We start from the raw sequence: 26049 nt of genomic DNA on the forward strand, positions 1-26049 counted from the left end.
AGAAAAGAAAACTATTTGCAACACAGAGTAAGAGAAGACCAGACATGTTAGAATCCTGTAAGGGTCTGAAGAAAGAGGCAAATCTGGACACAGCACTATGTCACTTCCTCGGGGCCATGAGTGTGGTATTTCTTACCTTAACACCTATTGCAACAATAAGGTGCTTGGGAAACTGAGAGCTGTCAAAACAGTAGGGACATTTTTCCATTCGGGCAGCGAGACTCTGATGCTCAGCAATGGCTTTTTTCCTCTGGTTCTCTTCCTCTGCACCAAAACGTTCTCTCTCAGCTGCTTTGGAGACAAACATGTCATCTAGGGTATAATAGTCTCCATCTGTTTTTCCCATAAACTGAAAAACCAAAATAACAGTAGTGGGGAGAAGGGAGGTGGTTAACGTTTTATTGTATTGCAGCTACCAAAGACATATCTGTAAGTTCCATGGTACAACTTTTAAATTTAAAAAAAGAAGAAGAAAAACGTGATTAAACATTTAAGCTTGATTTTCAAGTCAATCAATCAATCATCATCATCATCATCACAGCTGAAGTTGACTGAGTATTTACCATGTACAATTTTATGCAATTTGTTTTATGCTCCTGTGAGAATGAGACCATCATCATTTCCATTTACCGGATCAGGAAACTGAACCACAGAGAGGTTAAGAACTACTTTCATTTTAAAATTAGCATACGCTCCATAGAGAACATAAACATTTTTCAACTGTTCTCTCCAGGCAGCTTCTTCCCACCTCCCCCAACATAAACTGTAGCCAGGGGGATGCTTTTAAAACACAAATTTTACTTACTTTATTTTATGTCCCTGCTTAAAATCCTCAGAGAACTCCACATTGTGAACAAGATCAAGTTCAAACTCTGGTTTGCCTACTACATCATAGACACAGATAGAATGACCCTGGCAAAATTCTGTCTCCTGTCTGTAGAGCCTTGGGCAAGTTACTTAATCTCTCTGTGCTCTCCGCCCGCTTTATTTCCTCATTTCACAATGGTTGTAACAATACTATCTACCTAACAGGGTTATCTTGCTTAACCCTCTCACAATAAGGACTCACAAATGTGGGCCCCCATTATTATTACAATTTTCTTCATAATCTGGCATTGATGACCTTTCCAGTCACATCTGATCACACCCTTACTTGAACTTTATGCTCTGGTCTTCCTGTTTTCAACCCAAAAGTACTGTTACCTTCAGGCTTTGCACATACTGCTCTCTGACCAATTTCTGCCTTCAGTTTAGCCATTCGCTACTCATTTTCCAACCCGAGGCTTAGATTTAGCTGTCACCTCCACAAAAGAACATCCCTGGATCTCCCAAGACCCTCTAGTACTGCACTCCTATCTGTTTCATGACCATACTGTACCATAATTGCTCACTAACTTCTGTTTTTCTCTCATTAGGCTAAGTTCAAAGTTCTATTTAGTCTACTAAGTACCAAAAGTGAACTCTTTTTCTTTTTCATCATCAAATACAAAGCAATAGCAGGATGCTTGGATCTTATCAGACAGTTAAAAAGATTTGAAGACAGCTAGAATGGCTGCATTTATGTCAGAGAAAGTAGAATTCAAAGCAAAGAAATGAAGGACACAAAAGATCATTTCATAAGGATAAAGGGGTCATACCACCAAGAGGACATAACAATAGCAAAATTTATGCACCTAATTACAGAGTTTCGAAATACATGAAGCCAAAACTTGACAGAACTGCAGAAAACTACACGTCCACAACTGTAGTCAGAGAATTAAACACATTCTCCCAATAACTGATGGAACAAGGAGAAAATCAACAGGCACACAAGACTTGAACAAACTATCCAAAACTCTGACCTGACATTGACAGAAATTCTATCTAACATCTGCAAAATAAACATTCTTCTCAAGTGCACAAAGAACATTTACCAAGATAGAGGGCATTCTTAGTTATAGCACAATTCCTAATAAATTTAAAAGGATTCAGGTAACGTAAAGTATGTGCCCTGAACACAATGGAATTAAATTAGAAATCCCAGCAGAAATACATTTGGAAAATTGCCAAGTACTTGGAAATTAAATAGCCCAGTTCCAAATAACACATGTATTAAAGGAAGGAAGAAGGAAGGAAAAATCAGAAAGTATTTTGAACTGCCATTAAAAAAAAAAGAGAATTTGTGGGATGGTGCTAAAGCAGTACTTAAAGTGATCATTACAGCACCAAACACCTATATCAGAAGACAAAAAAAAGAAAGAAAAAAGAAGAAAGGCCTCATGAGAATTAATGATGTCAACATCCACCTTAAGAAATTTAAAAAAAGGATATAAAAGAGAAGAGAATGTAAACAGAAGAAGATTTCTAAGATGTCATTATTGATAGAACTAGGTAAAAATCAGAAACCAGGTACTAATTATTAGTAATAAGGTATCTGTCTGAGCACAATAGTTTCCTTTTCTATACTAGAATTTATTTTTTATCCTCTACTTTTTCTCCATTATTGATCCTTGTTTATACCTATCTATTGTGTCAACTTTGTCTATTTATGTGAACTGCCCTGACTTACAAATTATTATTTTAACTTCAGACCTTTATCTCGACCGTAACATATAACACTTAAAAATATCAGAACTAGTCCCTAATTATTTTCGTTAATAGTGACCAACTATGTGCTAGGTACTAATAGAGACCTTAAGTACTCTCTCATCCAAATATCCCTACAACGTAGGAATGAATTGTCACTGTCACTTGTTAGATTACAATACAAAGCTTAAGGTGCCTGCGTGGCTCAGTCGGTGGAGCATCCGGCTTGGGCTCAGGTCATGGTCTCGTGCTTCATGAGTTTGAGCCCCATACTGGGCTCACTGCTGTCAGCACGGAGCCAGTTTTGGGTCCTTTGTCCCCTTCTCTCTCTGCCGCTCCCCCATTTGTGCTCTCTCTCTCAAAAATAAATAAACATTAAAAAAAAAAAAAGCTTAGGAGAGACTAAATAATCAAAATCACACAGCTATTAAGAGACAGGAGCAGGAATCCAATGCAGGCCTATCTGACTATAAAAACGAAGAGTATATGACATTCAGGGAGCCCCTCTCACTTAAGAAATCCACCTTTAGGGGCACCTGGGTGGCTCAGTCAGTTAAGTGTCTGACTTCAGCTCAGGTCATGATCTCGCAGTTTATGAGTTCGAGCCCCGCATTGGGATCTGTGCTGACAGTTCAGAGCCTGGAGCCTGCTTCGGGTTCTGTGTCTCCCTCTCTCTCTCTGCCCCTCCCCTGCTCAAGCTCTGTCTCTGTCTCAAAAACAAATAAAACATTAAAAAAAAAAAAAAAGAAAAGAAATCCACCTTTAAAAGACAGAAAGGGTGTATTTTAAATATAGTCTATGAAGCAGAACAGAGAATTCGAAGAAATCTTAAATGTCATCTAGAATAAATACACCCAAATGACTTAAGGTACTTATCAGAGACAACACAGACATCTAACAGGTATCGATCTTTTCTAAAGTATATTAATGAAGCAGAATACATACCTCCACATGCAACTGTCCCTTCACATGTACACTGTTATAAAAACACTGTTATTAAAAACCAGTTCATGAGTGATCAGGGAATTTATTCAATTCAAATCAAATCTTTTGTATACAGAAGATAGTGCTTCTATACTTTAAATCTATGTTTCGTGGACGTTGCCAAACTTCTCTGATTGATTCACAGTAACGAATTAAATAGAAGACAGTCTTGTCTGTTAAATCTGCATAATTCTTTAACACAATATAAAACTGATGCTTCAACACAACTACAATCCTCTCCTCCTACACCCTCTAATTATTTGAATTTTTCCCATTATCTTCTCTGTGGGATTTGATCCAAAATGTTTTCAACTTATTAATCATGTACACATCTCCTGTGATCTTCAGCCCACCATCTTCCTATTTGACAACAAAAAAATGTTTTAATGGACAGAATGTTAACACAGAGTGGAGAATTGAGTCTAAGAAGGAAAAAAAGCAAAAACCTTGTCGGAAGAAAGGAGGTGAAGAAAGAAAAGAAGGTATGAAAATAAAACTCTTCATCATTTAAAAAGTCCTAAAGAAAGCGGATGGGATGATTCGAGCTCAAGTTCATACATCATAAATTTTACAACTCTGAGAACCTCTTCCAAATAAATGAGAAAAATATGGTAAAACAGTTACAACATTAAAAAACATAAGATAAAAGAAAGGAGGGGGAAGATTACCCAAGTGATTTAGAGATTCAACACAACGCTTATCAAAATCTCAATAATGTTTTTTGCAGGAAGAGAAAAATCTAGCTTAAAATTCACATACGATGGGTCTCAAGAGACTACAGACAAAATAATCTTGAAAATGAACAAAGGTAGAGGTCTCACACTTCCTGATTAAAAAAAAAAAATTAACATTTATTCATTTTTGAGAGACAGAGAGAATAGAGCATGAGCTGGAGAAGGGCAGAGAGAGAGGGACACAGAATCCAAAGCAGGTTCCAGGCTCTGAGCTGTCAACACAGAGCCTGATGCGGGGCTCCAACTCATGAACTGCGAGATCATGACCTGAGCTGAGGTCGGATGCTCAACCAACTGAGCCACCCAGGTGTCCCTCATACTTCCTGATTTTAAAATTTACTGCAAAGCTACAGTAACCAAAACAATGTAATATTATCATAAAGATGGACAGACTAACAGAATAGAACAGACAGATCAGAAATAAGCCCTCTCAAGTATGCTGAAAATACTCACAACAAGGATGCCAAGATCATTGAACAGGGAAATGACAGTCTCTTAAACAAATGGTGTTGGGAAAACTGGATGTTTACATGCCAAAAAAAAAAAAAAAAAAAAAAGAAAATTTGGACCTTTAATTTACACCATATATAAAAATGAACTGAAAACAGATCATAGACCTAAACCTAAGAATTAAAATTTTTAAACTCTTGGAAGAAATCATAGAGGAAAAGCTTCCTAACATTAAATTTGGTAATGACTTCTCAGTTATGATGACAAGTCACAGCAATAAAGAAAAAATAGATAAGATGGACTTTATCAAAACGAAAAACTTTTGTGCACCAAGGACACTGTCAACAGAAGGAAAGGCCGCCCACAGAATGGAAGTCTTTGCAAATCATATATCCAAAATATATAAATAACTCCTAGAGCTCAACAACAAAAAACAAAACAAAAAAACAAGCAACCCAATTTAAAACTAGGTAAAGGTTCTGAGCAGACATTTCTCCAAGGAAGCTACCCAAATGCCCAATTAGCACAGGGAAATGCAAAAAGCAAACTGACAATGAAGTTACCACTTGAGGCTCACTAGGATGGCTAGAATCAGAGTCAGAAGGGAGCCTGGGTGGCTCATTTGGTTAAGCGTCCGACTTGGGCTCAGGGCCCCGTGCTGACAGCTCAAAACCTGGAGACTGCTTGGGATTCTGTATCTCCCTCTCTCTCTGCCCCTCCCCCATTCATTCATTCATTCATTCTCTCTCTCTCTCTCTCAAACATTAAGAAAAATTTTTTAAAACAGAGTCAGATAATAACAAGTGTTGTCAAGAATGTGGAGAAACCAGAACCCTCACGCAGTGTTGGTGGGAATGTGAAATGGTATAGTTTCTTTGGAAAACATTCTGGTAGTTCCTCAAACAATTAAATACAAACTAATAAATATGCAACTAAACATATGGATTACCACACAGCTCAGTAATTCCACTTCTAGGTGGAATGAATCTGGAACATGAATCTCTACAGCAGCATTATTCATAACAGCCAAAAGATGGACACAATGTGAATGCCCATCAACTGATGAAGAGATCAACAACATGTGTAAAATCTGTACAACAGAGTATTATTAGGCTACAAAAAAGAAATTAAGTACTGACACCTGCTACAACGTGAATTGTAAAAACATCATGCTAAGTGAAAGAAGCCAGTCACAAAATCACTATCAACATGAAATATCCAGAGAAAGGAAATTTACAGACACAGAAAACAGATCTGTGGCCCTTGAGGGTGGGGATGCAAGGGGGGGCCAAAAGGGTTAGGGGGTGACAGCTAAAAGTTACACGATTCCTTCTTAAGGTGATAGAAATGTCCTAAAACTGACAGTCTCGAGGGACTACATGTCTGTAAATATGCTAAAAACCACTGAATTGTACAGTTTAAATGGGTGAATTATATGGTATATGAATATCTCAATAAAGCTTTTAAATAAAAAAGCCACCTTAACCAAAGAGCGGTCTGGCCTTTGTGCCCCTGGAAGTTATCTTTAAACTCCTGGAATGTCCCTTCTGGTAAGAGCGGCTTTGTTTACCTGGGGGCTTTTGGTCACACCAGACAGTCTACACTAACAGTGTGATGTATGGTGGGGGCTTTGGGCCACACATCATCAACTCTACCTCAGGAGTGGCTGGAAACTAAGGTCATCCTCACAAGCAACAAACCATGTCTACATGACCAAACCCCAATAAAAACCCTGCATGCTAACACTTGGGTGCACTTCCCTAGTTGATAATACTCTGGCCACATTTCACACATCATTGTTGGGAGAAGTTCGCACTGTCCACAACTCACTGGGACGGGACAAATGGAAGCTTCAGGCTTGGAACCTCCTAGACGCAGCTCCATACACCTCTTCCCTTGACTGACTTTATATCTGTATTCTTTCAGCAAGCGTAACAGCTTTTAGTGAATTCCGTGACTTCTTGCAGTGAAATATCAAACCGAAGGGTAGCCCTGGGGATCCCTGAACTTGCAGCTGGTGTCTTGGGGAGTCTAACACCGTGAAGACATAATAACCAAATGCAATGTACAAACACTGGTCAGATTCTGGATCTCAAAAAAAAAAAAAAAAATTACAAAATTTAAATACAGATCATAAATTTTTTTAATGTTTACTTATTTTTGAGAGAGAGAGAGAGACAGCATGAGTGGGGAAGGGGCAGCGAGAGAGGGAGACATAGAATCCCAAGCAGGTTCCAGGCTCTGAGCTGTCAGCACAGAGCCTGAAGTGGGGCTCGAACCTACGAGCCGTGAGATCACGACCTGAGCCGAAGTCAGACACTTAACCGACTGAGCCACCAAGGTGCCCCTAAATATAGGTTACAAATGAACACTTTTCAAGTAAACATATGGTTCTGCACAAGACACAGGCACCACCCAACAGTGGACAGTGGCAGCACAGCAGCTCCACACCGAGACGGCCCTGAGGGCAGTGGGGACAGTGGGGCAAGGAAGTCCTCCCAGTGAGAAGAACTCTGAGCATCTGGTTCGTGCGGCCCAGAAGGAGGGATGGGCAGAGCCACAAGTCTGAACTAATCTGTCAACTAGGGCTGATGGTCTGGTTGGATGCTCAGGGACCTGGACGTAACACAATCAGAGAACTAGTAACAAGGTCTGGGGAAGAAATACGTGGACAGATCTCTCCAAACTGATACAGAGTACAAAGCCATTTCCAGCCTTTGTGAAAACATTTATGTCACTAGCCACTCCGACCTCTGTCCAAATGAGGTTATGAATGGGGTGACCAGGCTGGGACGGAAGCTGGGAGTGGGCTCAGCAACATGACCTTCCACTTATCAGAGCTGATCCGGCTACAGCCACTGCTGAAGACCCAATCCACGAACAAGAGAGATCACACTGTGCCCCTGATACGGCACCAGTTACCTGATGACAGGTTGGGCACACTGGACTGCTTCTGTCATGGAAGGGGAAGGACCCCGTACTTGCTGGAAGAGACGCTTACTCTGGATATGGATGGATTCACATGCAATACTTTTGCCAAATATACTATCTCTGGACTCATGTCACCATGGTATCACACGCATTCCTGTGACCAAGTAACTAATCTCCTAGCAAATGCACTGTGGCAATGGGTCCACGCCCACTGCATTCATTATGCAATGATGATCACCACATTCCCATCATGCCGAGGTAGCTAGCTGACTGAACAGTAAACTGGCCTTTTCAAGGTTTAACGAGAAATGCTGGCTAGATGGCCCCTAGGGGGCTACGGCAACGTCCTCCAGAATGCAGTATGTGCTCTAAACCAACAGCCAAACGATGATGGGCTCTCTCTCACTGCCAGGATTCACAGGTCTGGGGAACTAGGGGAAAAAACAGGAGTGACCCATCTTATCATTACCCCTTATGATACACCAGCAAAATGTATGCTCCCATGCCTCCGACGTAAGGCCCTACTGGTATACAGGTGTCAGTTCCAAAGGGAGGAACACTTCTACCAAGGGACACAACAGTGACTCACTGCACCTGAAGGTGACACTGCCACGGGGCTGCTCTGACCCCTCATTCCACTAAACCAGAAGGCAAAGAAGGCAGTTACCATCCTGCCTAGAGTGACTGATCCTGAGCAAGGGCGAAATGGGTCGGGGACTACCTCACAGAGGCAAGGTGACGTGTATCTTGAATGTAGGAGATCTTTTAGGGCACCTCTTAGTATTCTCATGGCCTATGATTCAAGTCACGGATAAACTACGACTCAAATTAAGGCCACTAGTAAATGGCTCAGACCTTCAGAATGAACACTTGGGTCCACCCCGCCAGGCAAGGAACCTTGAGGGCAAAAGGAATATGGAACGGGTAGTGGAGGAACGTGGTTATACACACTAGCTAAAACCACATAACCAGTTTCAAAAGTTAATACTATAATAATTACAGTATCTCTTCACTACTTTGATACAAATATGTGTGAATCTACATTTAAATATTAACCAAATGTTTTCTTCTCTTCCCTCTCTCATCTCTTTACCATCTAACATAAGTATATTAAAAGTAGCTTTGTGGGGCGCCTGGGTGGCTCGGTCAGTTGGGCATCTAACTCTTGATTTCAGCTCAGGTCATGATCCCAGGGTTGTGGGACCCAGCCCAACGCTGGGCTCCACACTGAGCATGGAGCCTGCTTAAGATTCTCTCTTCCTCTCTCTCTGTCATGCTCTGTCTCTCTCTAAAAACATTTTTAAAAATTTAAACATGTAAAAATTTTAAAAAATCCAGGGGTGCCTGGGTGGCTCAGTCGGTTAAGCGTCCGACTTCGGCTCAGGTCATGATCTCGCGGTTTGTGAGTTCAAGCCCTGTGTCGGACTCTGAGCTGTCAGCTGAGAGCCTGGAGCCTGTTTTGGATTCTGTGTCTCCCTCTCTCTCTGCCCCTCCCCCGCTTATACTCTGTCTTTCAAAAATAAACAAAAACTAAAAAAAAAAATTTTTTTTTTTTTTAATTTTAAAAATCCAGAAGTAGCTTTGTGTTCTATTGTGGGGAAAGAGTTAGCATATTTTTGGTTGTATGTGGGACAGTTGTATCATGTTAGACAGAAGCACGATTTTGTTAACTTTCCTTGTTTGGAGATTAAATACAGCTTAAGGAGACATGCCGAAGTAAAAAGCCATGGGTTGTGGTTACCGTCAATTTGACTACTCTGAGAGACATTTTCCAGAATTCCCTTTCCTGTGTGTTTCTGGTCAAGGTGGGCAATGGGAGAAATTCTCACAGGAGACGTGGAAAACAGAAACGAAGTCCAGCCATTGTCCAGTATACACTGTCAACTTATCTGCTGGTTCGCCTCCTGTATGAGGCAGCCGCTGGGTCTGCACCTGCTCCCCCACTGCCTCCCTTCCCTTCAGCTTCTCTGAGCTCTGGGCCAGACATGTGTATGTAGCTCCTGGCCTAGTCTACAGTGTATCCACACTACCAAGGCCAGAGGCAACAAGAGTGGACGTGTGTTTCCTGCCCACCCTTGAGAGCCCCGGCTCATGCTTGTGGGTTCCAGCTTATTCTTGGTCTCAGTCTCTTTACGTTCCTTTTTCCTTCCCAAGTGCCTGCCTCTGGGCTCAAAGACACAAAGACACAAACACAAGAGCCTGAAGTGGACTGCTTACCTAGCTCCCACAACTGTACAAGTTCAAATCCCTGTAAGAAGCCTGTGTCTCTGTCTTTTATTAGTTCTGTTTCTCTGACTGAAAAGTGACTGGTACAGATTTAACCTTCTATAAATAGCAGTAACAAGCTGCTTTTGTTCAGAGGCTCTGCTTGTACATTTTTTCAAGAATGTTCCAAGAATAATATTATTTTTTAAATATCATTAACCACTGTACAAAAATAGGTATATAACAGTATACAGAATTCAGATATTTCAAATGTCAACTGCATAATATGTGATTGAAAATTAATAATAAAATAAAACCACTCCTTTTCAGCTCTAGTCCATTATCTCTAATGACTAAATCCAATAGTATTATTTTAGTCTGGTCTAATCTGAATGTGATCAACCACCTTCCTGCTCTGGTCGTATGCCCTGGTTGCTGTGTTATAGAAAAGTCATTAAATTTTGCAATCGGTTTCACTATAAACTCACAAGCGGAACTGGCTCTTCAACACCATTCTGAAAACCTCCCATTGTGCACAGTGGCTCGATCACCGTCGAGCCCTGGATGCTCCACGAATCTTCCTCTCACTCTCGGTAGAAGACCTCAAAGAAAAGCCAGACAAGAACTTCCTCATCTTCCCACCAGTGGACCTACTGACCCCCAGCAAACGCTGGCTCCTCCTCCTTCCCCCCTGCCGCACTGAAGGGCACCTGTGCCTCTGTGGGAACAGCCCCGTCGTCTACTCGCTGGGCCCCGACCCCACTTCATACTCTCTGGGTACGACACACCCTGCAGGGAGCTTACAGATGGCACTCAGGACTTCCTCTTCTCCCGCACCATTAGTCTTTCTTCCCCTCGCCAACAACTCTTCCAAACCAGAAAGTGTGTTTTAAGCATGTCACAGCTTCTTCTATTTTAATCATTCCTTTCAAATACTGATCACCTTCCCTCAGGAAGCTAAGCCTCCTGAATGAGTTGTCAAGGGAGGAAAAGAAAGAAGTCAGGGTTTTATTAGAGAGTGACTGGTAGTTGACAATAATGTGAGTGATAATCATATTATGACTGATGTTTAGAATACAACCATTATTATAAACTGCTAGAGTCAGCGTTTCTGAACAGGAAATTTCCAAGTAGGTAAGGGTTTTCCATTTAAGTATAAAAAACATTTCTCATTGCAGTCATTTTGAAAGGAAATTTCCCAAATAGTATTATCAACTTTCCTTCCATGTAAAACATAATATACGTTGACAATGAATTTCATATTTAAAAAAAGAATGGGGGCGCCTGGGTGGCGCAGTCGGTTAAGCGTCCGACTTCAGCCAGGTCACGATCTCGCGGTCCGTGAGTTCGAGCCCCGCGTCAGGCTCTGGGCTGATGGCTCGGAGCCTGGAGCCTGTTTCCGATTCTGTGTCTCCCTCTCTCTCTGCCCCTCCCCCGTTCATGCTCTGTCTCTCTCTGTCCCAAAAAAAAAATAAATAAATAAAAAACGTTGAAAAAAAATAAAATAAAATAAAATAAAAAAAGAATGTTATTATGGAAAACAAATAAAACGTAATATATGGAACTTAATTTAATCTTTTCCTGATAATATAGAATAATTACTGGGATAAGTAATATAATGTATCATAACTGAGGAATGACCCTCTCGAGGGCTGGTAGCTTCTATGCTAGCTACATCGACAAAGAGGTCCATGATTTTTTATTCTTTCTCCCCATTTTTCCATCTCATTCTTTGCTCTCTATACTAAGCCAGCTGTCAATTCTCACTGCTATAAGCATTTTTTCTTGTGGTTGGTTGTCTGTTTCCTCACTTCCAGTTTGCTTTTATTATTATACTTCTGGTCTAAAACTGGATAACCAAGTACATTAGCATTATTTGTAATATAAAAAAGTAGGGCTCAAGGGAAACCTGTAGGGAATCAATAAATAGCTGTTAAATTTAGAGTAAACATTAAAAAGCTAGCTTACGATCTATAAACATGATTAGCATCAAGAGATGATACACAAAATGACTTTTAAAGCCATGACAAATCATAGAAAAAGGGATTCATAGGTTTGTTTTATATTCTCTGGTACACAATGACATCCTGGCTAGAAGAAACTTTCTGAATCCTGTTTCTTCTACCACTAATTACCATTCAAACAAGGCATTATTATGATGCCAAAGTAGTCACAATAATTTGTTACAAGAAGAAAATAAGGAAACTGATTCCATACATTTTCAAAATTAATTTCAGATCACTCAAAACCAAGACTAACAAGGAAGTGTTTTTCAAAGTGAAACTAAAGCCCATTGGCAAAGACAAAACAAATGACGTATTAAGACGAAATAAATGAACTGTGGTTTTGGCCTTCACCCGATCCTTTCGAACTATGTGAAGGACCATATTATCTACCTCTTTGACAATTAAAACCCTCAGAGTTCATAAAGAACCAATATTACTATCACCTAGCTTATTGAAAAGAACACTAATTTCAAGTATTAGCTTTATGAAATGATGAGAAATATACTCATGTTTCAGTTATTCACATAACCACCACCTAAGTACATACACAATAGAGTTAACACTCTTGATACGCTGCCTCCTGATGATTACATAACCATTAAGTTTAAGTTTCAGTTGAGAGAAAAATCTCAAATGAAATACATCCCGCTATAGCAACTCAGCTGACAAACTCTATTTCTAAAAATTGCTCTCTCCGACACTAGAAAGTCAGCAGCTAAATAGATATGCTGAATAGATCATAATTTATCTAACAAAACCTGTTAAAAAAAAAAAAAAACAGGACAAGAAAACCCAATAGAATTCCATTAAAACCATATTAAAATCTTATGAAATAAAATAACAAATCATTCACTCCCAGATGATTTAAGTCCTTATGTTGTTTTCTGACTCATCTTTGCCCCTCACGAAACATCTGAGGATTAAAACTAACTTATTAGAGATAAAAGCTTTTGTGAGACAAAAATGAGTCATTCTTTCATAAGCGATTGTTTTCTTCAAGGAAGAAAATACACATACATACAAGTTATCATGCCATCAGGAAAGAGAAGAAATCACGCTGAATCACAGAATTAAGAAAACCTCATCTTAAACACTGAAAATTAAAGTGTGGATATTACTGATGCCATAAGAAGCACTGGAGATTTGACCTATCAGTGACCAAAATCCAGGACAGTTTTTAATTCCACATCCTTTTATTTACTATCCAAGTAAATAAACTTTAATGTTAGCTTTGACAGAAAACTGGCAACATTTTTCATTAGACTATTTCCATGTCTAAAATCTCTAAAAGATCAGGGAACATTTTAGTTACTCCTTGCCGTTCTTCTTTTGCTACACAGGTAATTTATTATTAAACTACTGAGAAGCACAGGAACGGTGCTCTGTTTCATTTTGGTCTGTAAAACACCTTTCAGAAGACTATTCAACAAGGTTTGTTTGTTTGTTTGTTTATTTTACAATATCGATATTGCCTAATTATAAGTTTACTTTTCCAATGTTTCCATCTACAGCTTTCTTAGGTCATGCATACTATGCCAGGAAGTAAAAACTTCCTGATCCCTCCCTAAAGTCTTTGTTGGAAGAAGAACAATGGTAGGAATTACAGGCAGAACTCAAGATTATTCTCCACTGTAGTAGTGGCTTATGTGTAATTCTAAGTATTTGATATTCAAATTACAGACAAATGTTTTTTTGAAGGTGCCATTAAAACCCTGATAATTTTATTCAGCCAACTTAATAGTTAATATATTCTCATCATGCTATTTTTTTAAGCATCTGAACTTCCAAAAAAAAAATCACTATTTCTGAAATTTAAAAACTTATATATTTAATTCTGGATCCTGCACACTACAAATTACCCACACATCCAGGAAACCTGTCTCAGGATCTGACTATCTGAGTGACCACACGTCTCCTCTGATAAAACCTAAGCGACAGTTCTCTGCAGATCAATGTTAGGCCCACTATGAAATTTTTTCGAATGTGGTCTGTACTGGAACAAAGTGGAGAAGGTTGATGATAAAAAGGACAACAATTATAAGAGACGTGCTTGTCTTTAACATAATATTGTTGCAAAATCAAAACAATAGTCATTGATGAAAACAACAGAAAATATATGAATTTTCTATGCAATGTAGGATAGTGGTAAAAATGCGACTTCTGCACTCAATTTCAAGCCTCGAGGTATGTTATTCTACACAATAAATATTTATCAGATGCTATCGTGTACTAAAATGTAGAAAAGATAGTGAAGACACAATGGTGAACAGAAGCAGACATGATTCCAATAACATGGAATGATATGGGAAAGACAGGCATTAACTACAGGGATGTTCAATAAAAAAAGTCGAGTTACAGTTGTGATGGCAATCTGAGGCCCTAACAGAGGGGATGACACAATCACAGAGGTAAAAAAGGCTTCCCTGAAAGAATGAGAAAGGTGAGACACGTACGAACAGGAAGTCAACTAGACAGAACAAAAACCGCACGTGTAAAGAGTCCATGTCAGGAGAAAGCACAGCACCCAGGAGGAACCGAAGCAAAGTCAGCATGGCTGACACAGAGGAGGCAAAGCCAAACAGAGCAAGATTTGAGACAAGACAGGAAACCTAAGAGACCACACCAGTCAAGGTCTTGTTAGGTCCTGTTAAAGAATCTGACAGCAACCAAATACCATAGGAAACATTTTCACATAGAGGCCAGAGGGTCAGAGAAACATTTGAGAAAAAGAAAAACCAATTACTCTGGTTTCAATGAGGGAGAATTAAAAAAGAAATGAAGGAAGATAAAAAGAAATGCCAGCAAACCGGTTACAAGCCTATTTTCATAGATCTACCAGACTGAAGGGAAGCAGACTGACTGGACTGAGGGGAGAGCAGGACTGGCAACAGATCTGATGTGGAAAGGGAGGGAAGGAAAGGGATTGCTGAGGACTCCCAGCTCTCTGACCCAGGCTAGCTAGTAATACTACATACTGATAAAGGAAAAAATTAAAATGAACTGAGTCCAGGAAAGGGATATGTGATCATAAGAAAACCACAGAGTATCTCTGAACATAGGTTTACCATAAGGAGTTAATACCAATGCTGCCAGATTAATTCTAAGCATCAATGTATGCAAAGAGCCTAACATGGAGCAGATCCTCACAAAATAGTAGTTTTTGTTATTCTCTCCCACACTGTCCCAGAGCAGCGTTCTCAACGGGGGCAACTTTCTCACTGGGAGACATTTGACAACATCTGGAGACATTTTTAGTTGTTCAAAACACAAGGTGGATGTGGATGTTACTGGCATCTACTGAGTAGAGGACAGGAAGGCTGTGAAATATCCCATAATAGACAAAGAGCCCTCCCACAACAGTTAGCCAACCCAAAACATCAACAGTGCCAAGGCTGAGAAACCCTGGTCCAGAGAGATTATGATCACATTACTGTAGCCTGGGAAGTTCTTCTGGATTCATTAATGGTAACTACTGTCCACATGAATTGGAAGTTAAATGGAATTATTACTTAGATTCTGTTTAATCAAGCAAATAGTTTCCAAATTCAAGCCTGCCAATGGAAGATGTTAGTGAATTCACAGCCTAAATACTAAGTGTATGAAAATGTTAAATGTTTTCTAACCATGAACACTAATTTGCTTCACCATTTTGGTGTTTTAGTAGGAGGAAAAAAAAAAAAAAAGCCTGAACTAAAAAAGACAAAAAAGATGCCATCTTATAAAAAATCAGATACTCAGAAAGACTCCATGAAAACCGAAAACTACAAGCTTTTTTTAGCATCATTATGTAGAAACAATGGTTTGCAACAAATCTGTCTAATTAGTATTGCATTATGACACAGAGATTATCAACAAGAAAAACAGACTGTGCCTAATTCTTAGACTTGAAAAAGCCTTTCAAGTTTTATGACAAACTTGTAATCAAAATTTTGATCAAAATCAAAGTTTTGAAATGATCCTTCAAATTCCAAGCCCTCAGTTTCATTGGAAAAAAGAGTAATTAGCTAATGAAATAAAATTTCATACAATTTTAGACCTTATTTTTCCTTAGGAAGAAAAAAAGGGTAAAGTACTGAACCAGCATACCCAGTGGCCAACAATTTCAACATAATAGGTCAAAATCTGGCAGGAATGCCTACAGTTCTCATAAAATCTCACCATGGTCAGGAAATGGGACGCCTGCTACTGAAAGACAAATCAACAACAACAACAAAAGACAAACAGTAAGAATTAGTGAGAATGTAGGGAGACTGGTGCCCTTGCGCATGACTGGTGGGAACGTGAAATGGAACACCTGCCATGGACATAAGTTTGGTGGTTCCTGAAAAGACACACAGGGGTGCGTGGGGGGTACATGTGGTTGACTGTCTGACTCAGGTCATGATCTCTGGTTCATGAGATTCTCTCTCTCCCTCTCTCTGCACTTTGTCTCTCCCTCTCTCTCTCTCTCTCTCTCTCTCAAAATTAATACATAATAAAGCAAAATAAATACAAAAAGAAAGCAATCAAAATAAATTAAAAAAAAAAAAAGAAAATCAAACACAGAATTAGCATTCAGTCTAGCAATTCCACACCCAGATAAAAACACAGTAGCATTGAAAGCAGGGACTCAGAAAGATACTTGTGCACCAATGCTCACAGCAGCACTACTCACAATAGCCAAAAGGTGGAAACAACCCAGATACACATCAACAGGTGAACAGATTCCTTTTATTTTTAAGTAGTATATACATATAATGGAATTCTGACTCCTGCTACAACATTGTGCTGAGTGAAGTAAGCCAGACACAAAAGGACAAATGGTATATGATTCCACTTATACGGGGTACCTAGAATAGGCCCATTCATAGAGACAAAAGTAGAAGAGAGGTTTCCAGGGTTGATGGAGATACAGGGGTGGGAAAGGGAGTTACTGTTTCATGGGTACAGGGATTCCGCTTGAGATGACAGAACACATTCTGGAAACAGAGGGTAGAGATGGGTGTACAACATTGTGAATGTACTTAAGGTCACTGAAATTGTACACTTGAAAATGGTTAAGTTTCATGCATATCTTAGTATTAAAAAAAGAAATGGGACTTGAACTAAAGAAAGCTAGATAAATTACTTTTCTGGTGTTCTCACCCCTAAGTGATGCTCAGAAAACAAAACAAAACAAAACAAAACTATTTCGTTAGCAGCTTGGACTGAATTCAAACCTACATCTTCTGGAAAAATGAACAAACTACATCAGACTTTATTCAGTTACATACCAAAGCAAAATATCACTTCCATCATCTTATGATGCCCAAATTCCAAACTTTCCGTAGAGGACGTCACAGGACAATATGCATAATTTCACATGCATGGATTAGCCTTTTCCCAGGCTAATTTCGCCCAGGTGAGCGAATGTCTACGAGGACGGGAGGACGGGAGTGGCTGTCCTGAGCACCCACACAGCCGGGGGACCTGCCAGGAGGTGGCAGTCTTGATTCTCTTCACCTTCTGATCGCTCCATTAACAAAGCTGAGCCCCCCTACCTCTCAAGACTTACCCTTACTAATACAGTTTGCTGGACTTTTTTTAAAAAAGGATTCCAAGTTCTACCATCTCTTATGGAAATATGTACTTCACACTTTCAAGACTACTCCATCAAAAAATTATCAAGCCTTGAGTGTCACAAATTCAGAAAAAAATGAATTTATCAACAGAAATGCAGGCATCTTTTATTAGATCATAAAATCATCTTGTTTTCTTACCATATTAAGGTAAAACCCTAATTACTTTTTGAGTCTTTCTCTCCGATCTTATTCTTCTCATGTACCTTCCATCTTCTCTCCCCTCCAGTCCATTTTTAATGCACCGTGAGTACAAAAAGGATAAAATTACTGCCCACGGTGCTAACAAAATTAATGAGCAAAGACGTACAGAGATCTCATGAAGATGCGCCTTAAGTTTATGTTGTCAAGGAAACACTGACGTCGTAGATTTTAAATGGAAAAGTTCATATTTAAAGAAAGTTGGAGTCGATAGGATGTATTTTAAGAAAGAGCAAAGCACACACCACTTATTCACAGACACCAATACATGACACATGGAAACTGTACAAAGACAACTAAACTTAAGCAACAACCAACAACTACCCATCAACCCGAGTCACATGAAAGGCCGTAACCTTCCAGGGAAAAGCTGCACTGTGAGTCGGGGCTGAGGCTTGCGATGCCAGCTCTGCCCCTCACTGGCTGTGGGGACTCAGACACATCACTCAGCCTGGAGCTGGCCATGTGATTCTCTTAGTGTCCCCGGTTCCTCTTCAGTAACAGGTGAAAAGGGTAAGCAAGATTCGCAAAATCTCTCCCCAGAGTCACGTAGGCTTCAGTTCTAGGATTCTAGAGAAAGAAACTTCCAAAAAGGAAGTTACTAGGTACCTACGGTCTCCTACCACATCGTAATGAACGTAGTACCAGCCATACTCTAAGACACATACGTATGTACGGTAAGAGACGCACATACCCCTCTTTTTCAGGATTTCTGATTGTTCCCTTTTTTTTCATGAATTATGTAGTAAATATTCAGGAAAACTAAAAAATACAGAAATCATTAAAAAAATCATAAATGCCCTATCCAAACACAAAAATATAATCAAATTTGTATTTGGCATGAGATTCCTTTCTTAACCTGGTTATAAGAAAGAAATACTATTAGAGATTTAATGCTAAAATATGAAAGAAAGTAAACATAATCTGAATTTCAGAATTGCCAAAAAAAAAAAAAAAAAAAAAGAAAGGAAAACAAAAGGATGGACAGTAAAAAATATACAATAGGGTAGGACTGAATACTGACCAGAAGCAGCATCAAAACTGCTGTCCAACCCGAAATACTTTCTGACTTCCCAATTTAAGTTAGGACCCCCTGGTGTTTCTCTCAAAAGACTTTCCACTTGTCTTTCACAGTAATTTGCACATCTATAATTACTGAATTCACTTCTCCAGCCTGTAAGCTCCCTAAAGGCAAAGGCCATGTCTTCCTAATGTACCAGTGAATCCTCAAAAGAACACCTCACACAACCAGTGCGATCAATTAATATTTGTTGATGGAATAAATGGATAAAATGGATAAACAGGATCTTGATCTAATACCAACTATTCCTGACTGGTTACCTCTCCCAGGGCCTTTTAAGATCCATTTTCAGGGTAACTACCGAGTAAGGAAAGTACCCAAATTCAAAGACATTTCCCATGGAAATAAGTTATCATTTAGACTCCCAGACCAGTGACTGACAAACCATGGCCCACAAGCCAAATCAGGCCACCACGTGTGTATGTAAGTGAAGGTTTGTTGGAATACCCCCATATCGTTCACTGCCGCTCACTTACCGTACCACGTTCAGCCACCTCTGGTGGCTGCACCGGAAAGCTGAAAATATTTACTATCTGGTCCTGTAAGAAAAACTTTTCCAATCTCTATCTAGACTAGTGCCTTTCAACTAATAAAGGAAAAAATACAGATGAGCTTTTGTGTCTCTTGATGAAAATACTTAACATATCTAGACAATAAGGCAATCATATGACTGGCTCTAAAAATGTAATAACAGCTGTGAATTCAAGGTCTTTTAAGAGTAAAGAGATTAAGCATGGTATTGATAAAAATGGTTAACACCCAAATACTTTGGGGTTTTTTTGATATTTTTTAAATGTTTCTTTATTTTGAGAGAGAGAGTGCCAGCAAGGAGAGAGGCAGAGAGAGAGAATCCCAAGCAGGCTCCGCAGTGACAGCATAGAGCCCGACATGGGGCTCGATCCCACGAACTACAAAATCAAGAGTCAGATGCTTAACTGACTGAGCCACCCAGGTGCCCTCAAATACTTTTAGTAAGGTTTTAGTACTACAGGTTTTTAGCAGAGCTGATTTTAAGTATTATACACACAAAATAAATTGTTACTATGCTAGGGTTAATTATCAGACACAATTAACAAAAAACGGTGTTGGGTGGGTGGGGGAGGGAAATGGGTGATGAGCATTGAGGATGACACTTGTCGGGATGAGCACTGGGTGTTATATGTAAGTGATGAATCACTGGATTCTACTCCTGAAGCCAAGATTACACTGTATGTTATCTAACATAAGAATAAAAAAAATTTTTTTAAGTAATTTCAAAAAAGAAAAAAAATCACAGTGCCAAATTAGCATTTTTTTTTTTTTACATTTATTTATTTTTGAGAGACAGAGCACAAGTGTGGGAGGGGCAGACAGAGAAGGAGACACAATCGGAAGCAGGCTCCAGGCTCTGGGCTGTCAGCACAGAGCCCGACGCGGGGCTCGAACTCACAAACCATGAGGTCACGACCTGAGCCGAAGTTGGACACTCAACCAACTGAGCCACCCAGGCTCAGCACCCCCAAACCAGTATTTTTATAGTAACTTGTCATTCCATTAGCTCTACTGCATATAGATAGGGTCTAGCATTACCTTGTGTATTTCTTAAAAAGCGTATCCTTTTCAGGGCACCTAGGTGGCTTTAATAGGTTAAGCATCCAACTTCGGCTAAGGACGTCATCTCAGGGTTTGCAGATTCGAGCTCCATGTCAGGCTCTGGGCTGACAGCTCAGAGCCTAGAGCCTGCTTCAAATTCTGTCTACCTCTGTCCCTGCCCCTCCCCTGTCCATGCTCTGTCTCTCACACCTCTCTCTCTCAAAAATAAACATGAAAAATAAAAAAAAAAAAAAAAGCTTATCCTTTCCTATGAAAAGCCAACCTCTTCCTTCTGCTATCATATACAAATCAATCTTGAGCCAAAAAGAAAAAAAAAAAAAAAAAAAAAAACAGGAAAAAGCTAAAAGGACTGCGGGCAGGAGGGAGATGGGTGGGATGGTATCTCCTCAGCCGCTAGAACGAAATTAACACCTCCATCAAGTAATACACAGAAGACAATCTGCTCAGAGAAAAACGCCCATGTCACAATCTTAACACCACTACAAATTCAACAATACATAACTGATTTTTTTAAAAAAACCTGGGTTTTAAGTTTATCAGTTGCACACTCAAAAATGCATCTGGCTTGTAAGTTTACTTATTGTTATCAGTTCTGGCTGATTTCTACCAAAGACTATTTGGTAATATCCAAATCATATAATAAAAACAGTATTTGTTTATGAAAAATGTAAAAAATGAACAGAAGGTAGGAAAGAAACATTTATTATTGAATGCCAACTGTCTACCCTGGGAAGACTTATAAATCCATTTAATAAGGATGATTTTGTATGTCTATTAAATCCTAAATTTGTCATTTTATAAAATTGGGGCATTATTTTGGAAGTCAAAAATTTCCATTGTAGCTAATGCAGACCAGGAATGGAATTTTCAAGGGAAATACAATTGATAAAATTCTTTCCCAGCTCTACTGAAATACAATTCACACATACTGTGTAAGTTTAAGGTGCACAATGTGATGATCTGATACGTACATATTGCACAATGTTTATGACAATACGGTTAGTTAATACTGCACATCTCACGTCACTACCGTTGTTATTGCTGCAGTGAGGTCGTTAAAGCACTACTGTCACGACAGCTTTCACGTGTACAAACAACACTGTTAACTATAGTCACCATGCTGGACATTAGATCTCCAGAACTTATTCATCTTATAACTGAAACGTAGTACCTTTTGTTCAACCTCTCCTCTTCTTCCCCTACCCCTCAGCCCCTGGCAGTCACCACTCTACTCTGCTTCTATGAGTTTGATGTTTTTAGAGCCCACTTACACATGAGATCATACACTATGCGTCTCTGGCTGATTTGTTTCACTTAGAATAATGCCTTCAAGGTCCATTCAACATCACAAATGGCAGTAATGCCTTAGGGATTTTTCATGGCTGACTAATATTCCAGTGTGTGTGTGTGTGTGTGTGTGTGTGTGTGTGTGTGTGTGTGTGTAGACCAGGAATGGAATTTTTAAGGCAAATACCATTGATAATTTTTTCCCAGCTTTACTGAAATACACACACACACACACACACACACACACACACACACACAAATACATACACATCACATCTTCTTTATCCATTCATCCATCAACGTACCCTTAGGTTGTTTGCACGTCTTGGCTATGGTGAATGATGCTGCAGTGAATGTGAAGGTTGCAAATGTCTTCCAGACAGTGATTTCATCTTCTTTGGATAAATACCCAGAAGCGGAATTACTGGGCCGTAGGATAGTTCTATTTTTATTTTTTTTAGGAACCTCCATACTGTTTTCCACAGCGGCTGCGCCAGTTTGCATTCCCATCAGCAGTGCACAGGGGTTCCTTTTTTGCCATATCCTCACCAACATTATCTCTTCTCCTTTCAATAAAGCCATTCTGACAGGTGTATGGTGATATCTCACTGTGGTTTTGATTTGCTTTTCCCTGATGACTACTGATGTTGAGCATCTTTCTGTGTACTTCTTAGACATTTAAATGTCGTCTTTAGAAAAATTTTGTCTATTCAAGTCCTCTGTCCATTTTAAATTGAACTGTTTGTTATTTGGCTATTAAGTTGTATGAGCTCTTTATACATATTCTGGATAGTAATCCTTTATCAGAGCGATGGTTTGCAAATATTATCTCCCATTCTATAGGCTGCCTTTGTTCTGCTCTACAGAAGCTTTTTAGTTTGATGTAGTCCCACTTGCTAATTTTTTTGTTGTTGCTTGTGCTTTTGGTTTGTCTTATCAAAACAAAAAACAAAAAACAAAAAAACATCACTGCCAAGACCTACATCATGAAGCTTTTTCCCTATGTTTTCTTCTGGGAATTTTATGGTTTAAGTCTTAACATTTAAGTCCTTAATCTATTTCAAGTTAATTTTTGTGAAAAGTGCAAAACAGATGTCCAATTTCATTCTTTTGCATGTGGATATCCAGTTTTCTTAGCACTATTTTTTGAAGAGATTATTCTTTCCCCATCAAGTTTTCTTGGCTCTCTTGCCAAATAAAGTTGACCATATTATGTGAGGGTTTATTTCTAGGCTCTCAATTCTGTTCATTGGTCTGTGTTTCTTTTTATGTCAGTGCCAGATTGTTTTGACTATTATAGCTTTGTACTATAGTTTGAAATCAGGAAGTATGATGTCTCCAACTTTGTACTCTCAAAATTGCTTTGGCTACTTGGGGTCTTCTGTGATTTCATACAAATTTTAGGACTGCTTTTACAATTTTTGTGAAAAATGGTGATGGACTTTTGCTAGAGACTACACTAAACCTATAGATGGTTTTGGACAGTATGGAAAATTTAACATTAACCATTGTAATCCATGCACCTGGGGTATCTATTTATTTGTCCTCAATTTCTTCCATCAGTGTCTTATAGCTTTTAGTGTACAGATCTTTTACCTCCTTGGTTAAATCTATTCCCAAGTATTTCACTGCTCTTTGTGCTCCTGTAAATGAAAACTGTTTCTTTTTCAGATAGTTCATTGCTAATTTATACAAATGCAACTGGTTTTTACATGCTGATTTTGTATCCTGAAATTTTACTGAACTGTTTATTAGTTTTAACAGTTTTTTGGTGGAGTCCTTAGCATTTTTCTTTTTAATACATGATCACATCTTCAATGGAGAACACTTTAATTCTTCCTTTCCTATCTGAATGCCATTTCTTTCCTTTTCTGACCTACGCGTTCCGGCTGGAATTGCCACTGCTATGTCAAATAGGAATGCTGAGAGTGAACCCTCTTGTCTTATCCTGATTGTAGAGGGAAAACTGCCAACTTTTCAGTGTTAAGTATGAAGTTAGCTGTGGGTTTCTCGTATATGAACTTAATTATGTTGAAGTATGTTCCTTCTATACTCGATTTCTTGAGAGTTTTTATCATAAAAGACTGTTGAATTTTGTAATATACTTTTTCTGATAGTTAATTATTACTGTATAGAAATGCAACTGATTTTATATATAGATTTTAGATCCTAAAACTTTATTGAATTTGTTGATTAGCTGTAACACATTTTTGGTAGAATCTTTATGGTTTTCTATATATAATATGTCATCTGCAAATAACAGAGACAATTTTACTTGTTCCTTTTCTTTTTCTGGTTTTTTTTCAAGTTTATTTATTTTGAGAGACAGAGAGAGGAGAGGAGGGGCAGAGAGAGGGGGAGAGAGAGAACCACAGTCAGACTCTGTACTGTCAGTGCAGAGTCTGATGCGGGGCTTGAACTCACGAACCTTGAGATCATGACCTAAGCTGAAACCTGGAGTTGGAAGCTTAACCGTCTGGGCCACCTAGGCGCCCACTTGTTCCTTTTCTTTCTGGCCTTGGGTTTTTAAAGGGAGGTTTTTGATAAATGAATTCATCTCCTTACTTTTTATTGATCTGTTCAGATTTTCTATTTCCTCACGATTCAGACATGGTAGGTTGCTTATTTCTAGGAATTTATCCATTTCATCTAGGTTGTCCAGATTGTCGGCATGTAATTGTTCATAACAGTATCTGATTTATGATCTTTTATATTTCTTTGGCATCAGCTGAAAGGTCTCCTCTTTCATTTGTAATGTAAAAAAATTTTTTTAACATTTTATTTTATTTTTTGAGAGACAGAGAGAGACAGAGTGCGAGCAGGGGAGGGGCAGAAGGAGAATGAGACACAGAATCTGAAGCAGGCTCCAGGCTCTAAGCTGCCAGCACAGAGCCGAACGCAGGGCTCGAACCACAAACACGAGATCATGACCTGAGCTGAAGTCAGACACTTAACCGACTGAGCCACTCAGGTGCCTCCATTTGTAATTTTACTTATTTGAGTCCTCTCTCTTTTTTCTTGCTAAGTCTAGCTAATTGTGTCAATTTTATTTATCTTAAAAAAAAAAAAAAAAGTTAGTTTCCTTGCTCTTTTGTATTGTATTTCTATTCCCCAGCTCATTTATTTCTGCTCTGGTCTTTGCTATCTCCTTCTTCTCCTTTTAGTTCTTGAGGTATAAGAGGTAAGTTGTTATTTCTGATCTTTACTTTTTGTAACTATAGATGGTTTAGGACTATGAACCCCCTTCTCGGCACTGTTTTGGCTGCATCCCATCAGTTTTGGTATATTCTGTTTAGACTGTCATTTGTTTCCATATTTTTTTTAATTTCCCTTTTGATTTCCGTTTGGCCCATTCGTTGTTCAGGAGTGTGTTATTTCATTTTCACATATTTGTGAATTTTCTAGGTTTCCTCATTACTGATTTCTAGTTTCATGCCACTGTGGTCTCAAAAGGTACTTGCCATCATTTCTGTATTTTTCAATTTCTTAAGATTAACTTTGTGATATAACAATCTATGTTCCATCCTGGACAGTGTTCCATGTGTGCTTGAGAAGAATACATACTCTGTTGTTGTTAGATGAAATGTTCCATATATGTCTCTTAGGTCCATTTGGTCTAAAGTGTCATTCAAGTTCAATGTCTCCTTCTTGCTTTTTTTTGGCTGGATGATCTGTTCACTGATGAAAGGAGGTACTGAATGAAGTCCTCTAGTATTACCGTAGTGCTATCTAGCACTCTTAGATCTGTTATTATTTCCCTGACATATTTAGGGGCTCTGATGTTGGGTGTTTATGTATTTACAATTATTATCTCCTTCTGATGAGTTGACTCCTTTATCATTTTATAATGACCTTATTCGTGTCCAGTTACAATTTTTTACCTCAAGCCCATTTTGTCTGTAGAAGTAGAGCTACCCCTGCTTCTTTTAGTTCCCGTTTGCATGGACTATTCTTTCCCATGCCTTCACTTTGAACCTATCTGTGTTGTTAAAGCTGAAGTGGGTCTCTTACAGAAAGGAGATAGTTGGGTCTGGTTCTTTATCCATTCACCCACTCTCTGCCTTCTTGGTGGAACATTTAAGCCATTACACTCCCAGTAAGTGTTCACAGGTGAGAGCTTGTATCATCATCTCGTGAATGGGTCTGGCTGTTTGGCAGTTCCTTTTTCTTTCCTTCCGTTCTTGCTGTCCTCCTCTGTGAATGGATGATTGGCCACAGGGGGACACACTGGTTCCCTTCATCTTTTCCACTGCAGGCTTTGGTTTATGGTTACCTAAGGCTGACCTGAAACATCTTAGAGACAGAAGTCATTTTAAACTGCTAACAATTTCTATCTCACAGAAAAACTCTACCCTTTTATTTCCCACAACACCCACATTTCATGTTTTTGATGCCACACTTTACTTTTTATATTG

The 26049-nt window shown here is 39.0% G+C and overlaps 1 protein-coding gene across 2 annotated transcripts in view; it reads right to left on the bottom strand.

The window, feature by feature from the left end:
• The window catches only part of CWF19L2 (CWF19 like cell cycle control factor 2), a 155429-nt gene that overhangs the window by 22541 nt on the left and 106839 nt on the right, over window positions 1-26049 (bottom strand). For both annotated transcript variants that reach the window (XM_042904088.1, XM_042904089.1), the window contains exon 13: window positions 137-349. In XM_042904088.1, the coding sequence (XP_042760022.1) occupies window positions 137-349 (213 nt within the window). The remainder of the gene's footprint in view (window positions 1-136; window positions 350-26049) is intronic.

The sequence above is a fragment of the Panthera leo genome, chromosome D1 (genome assembly GCF_018350215.1).
Source record: "Panthera leo isolate Ple1 chromosome D1, P.leo_Ple1_pat1.1, whole genome shotgun sequence".
Taxonomy (NCBI): Eukaryota; Metazoa; Chordata; class Mammalia; order Carnivora; family Felidae; genus Panthera; species Panthera leo.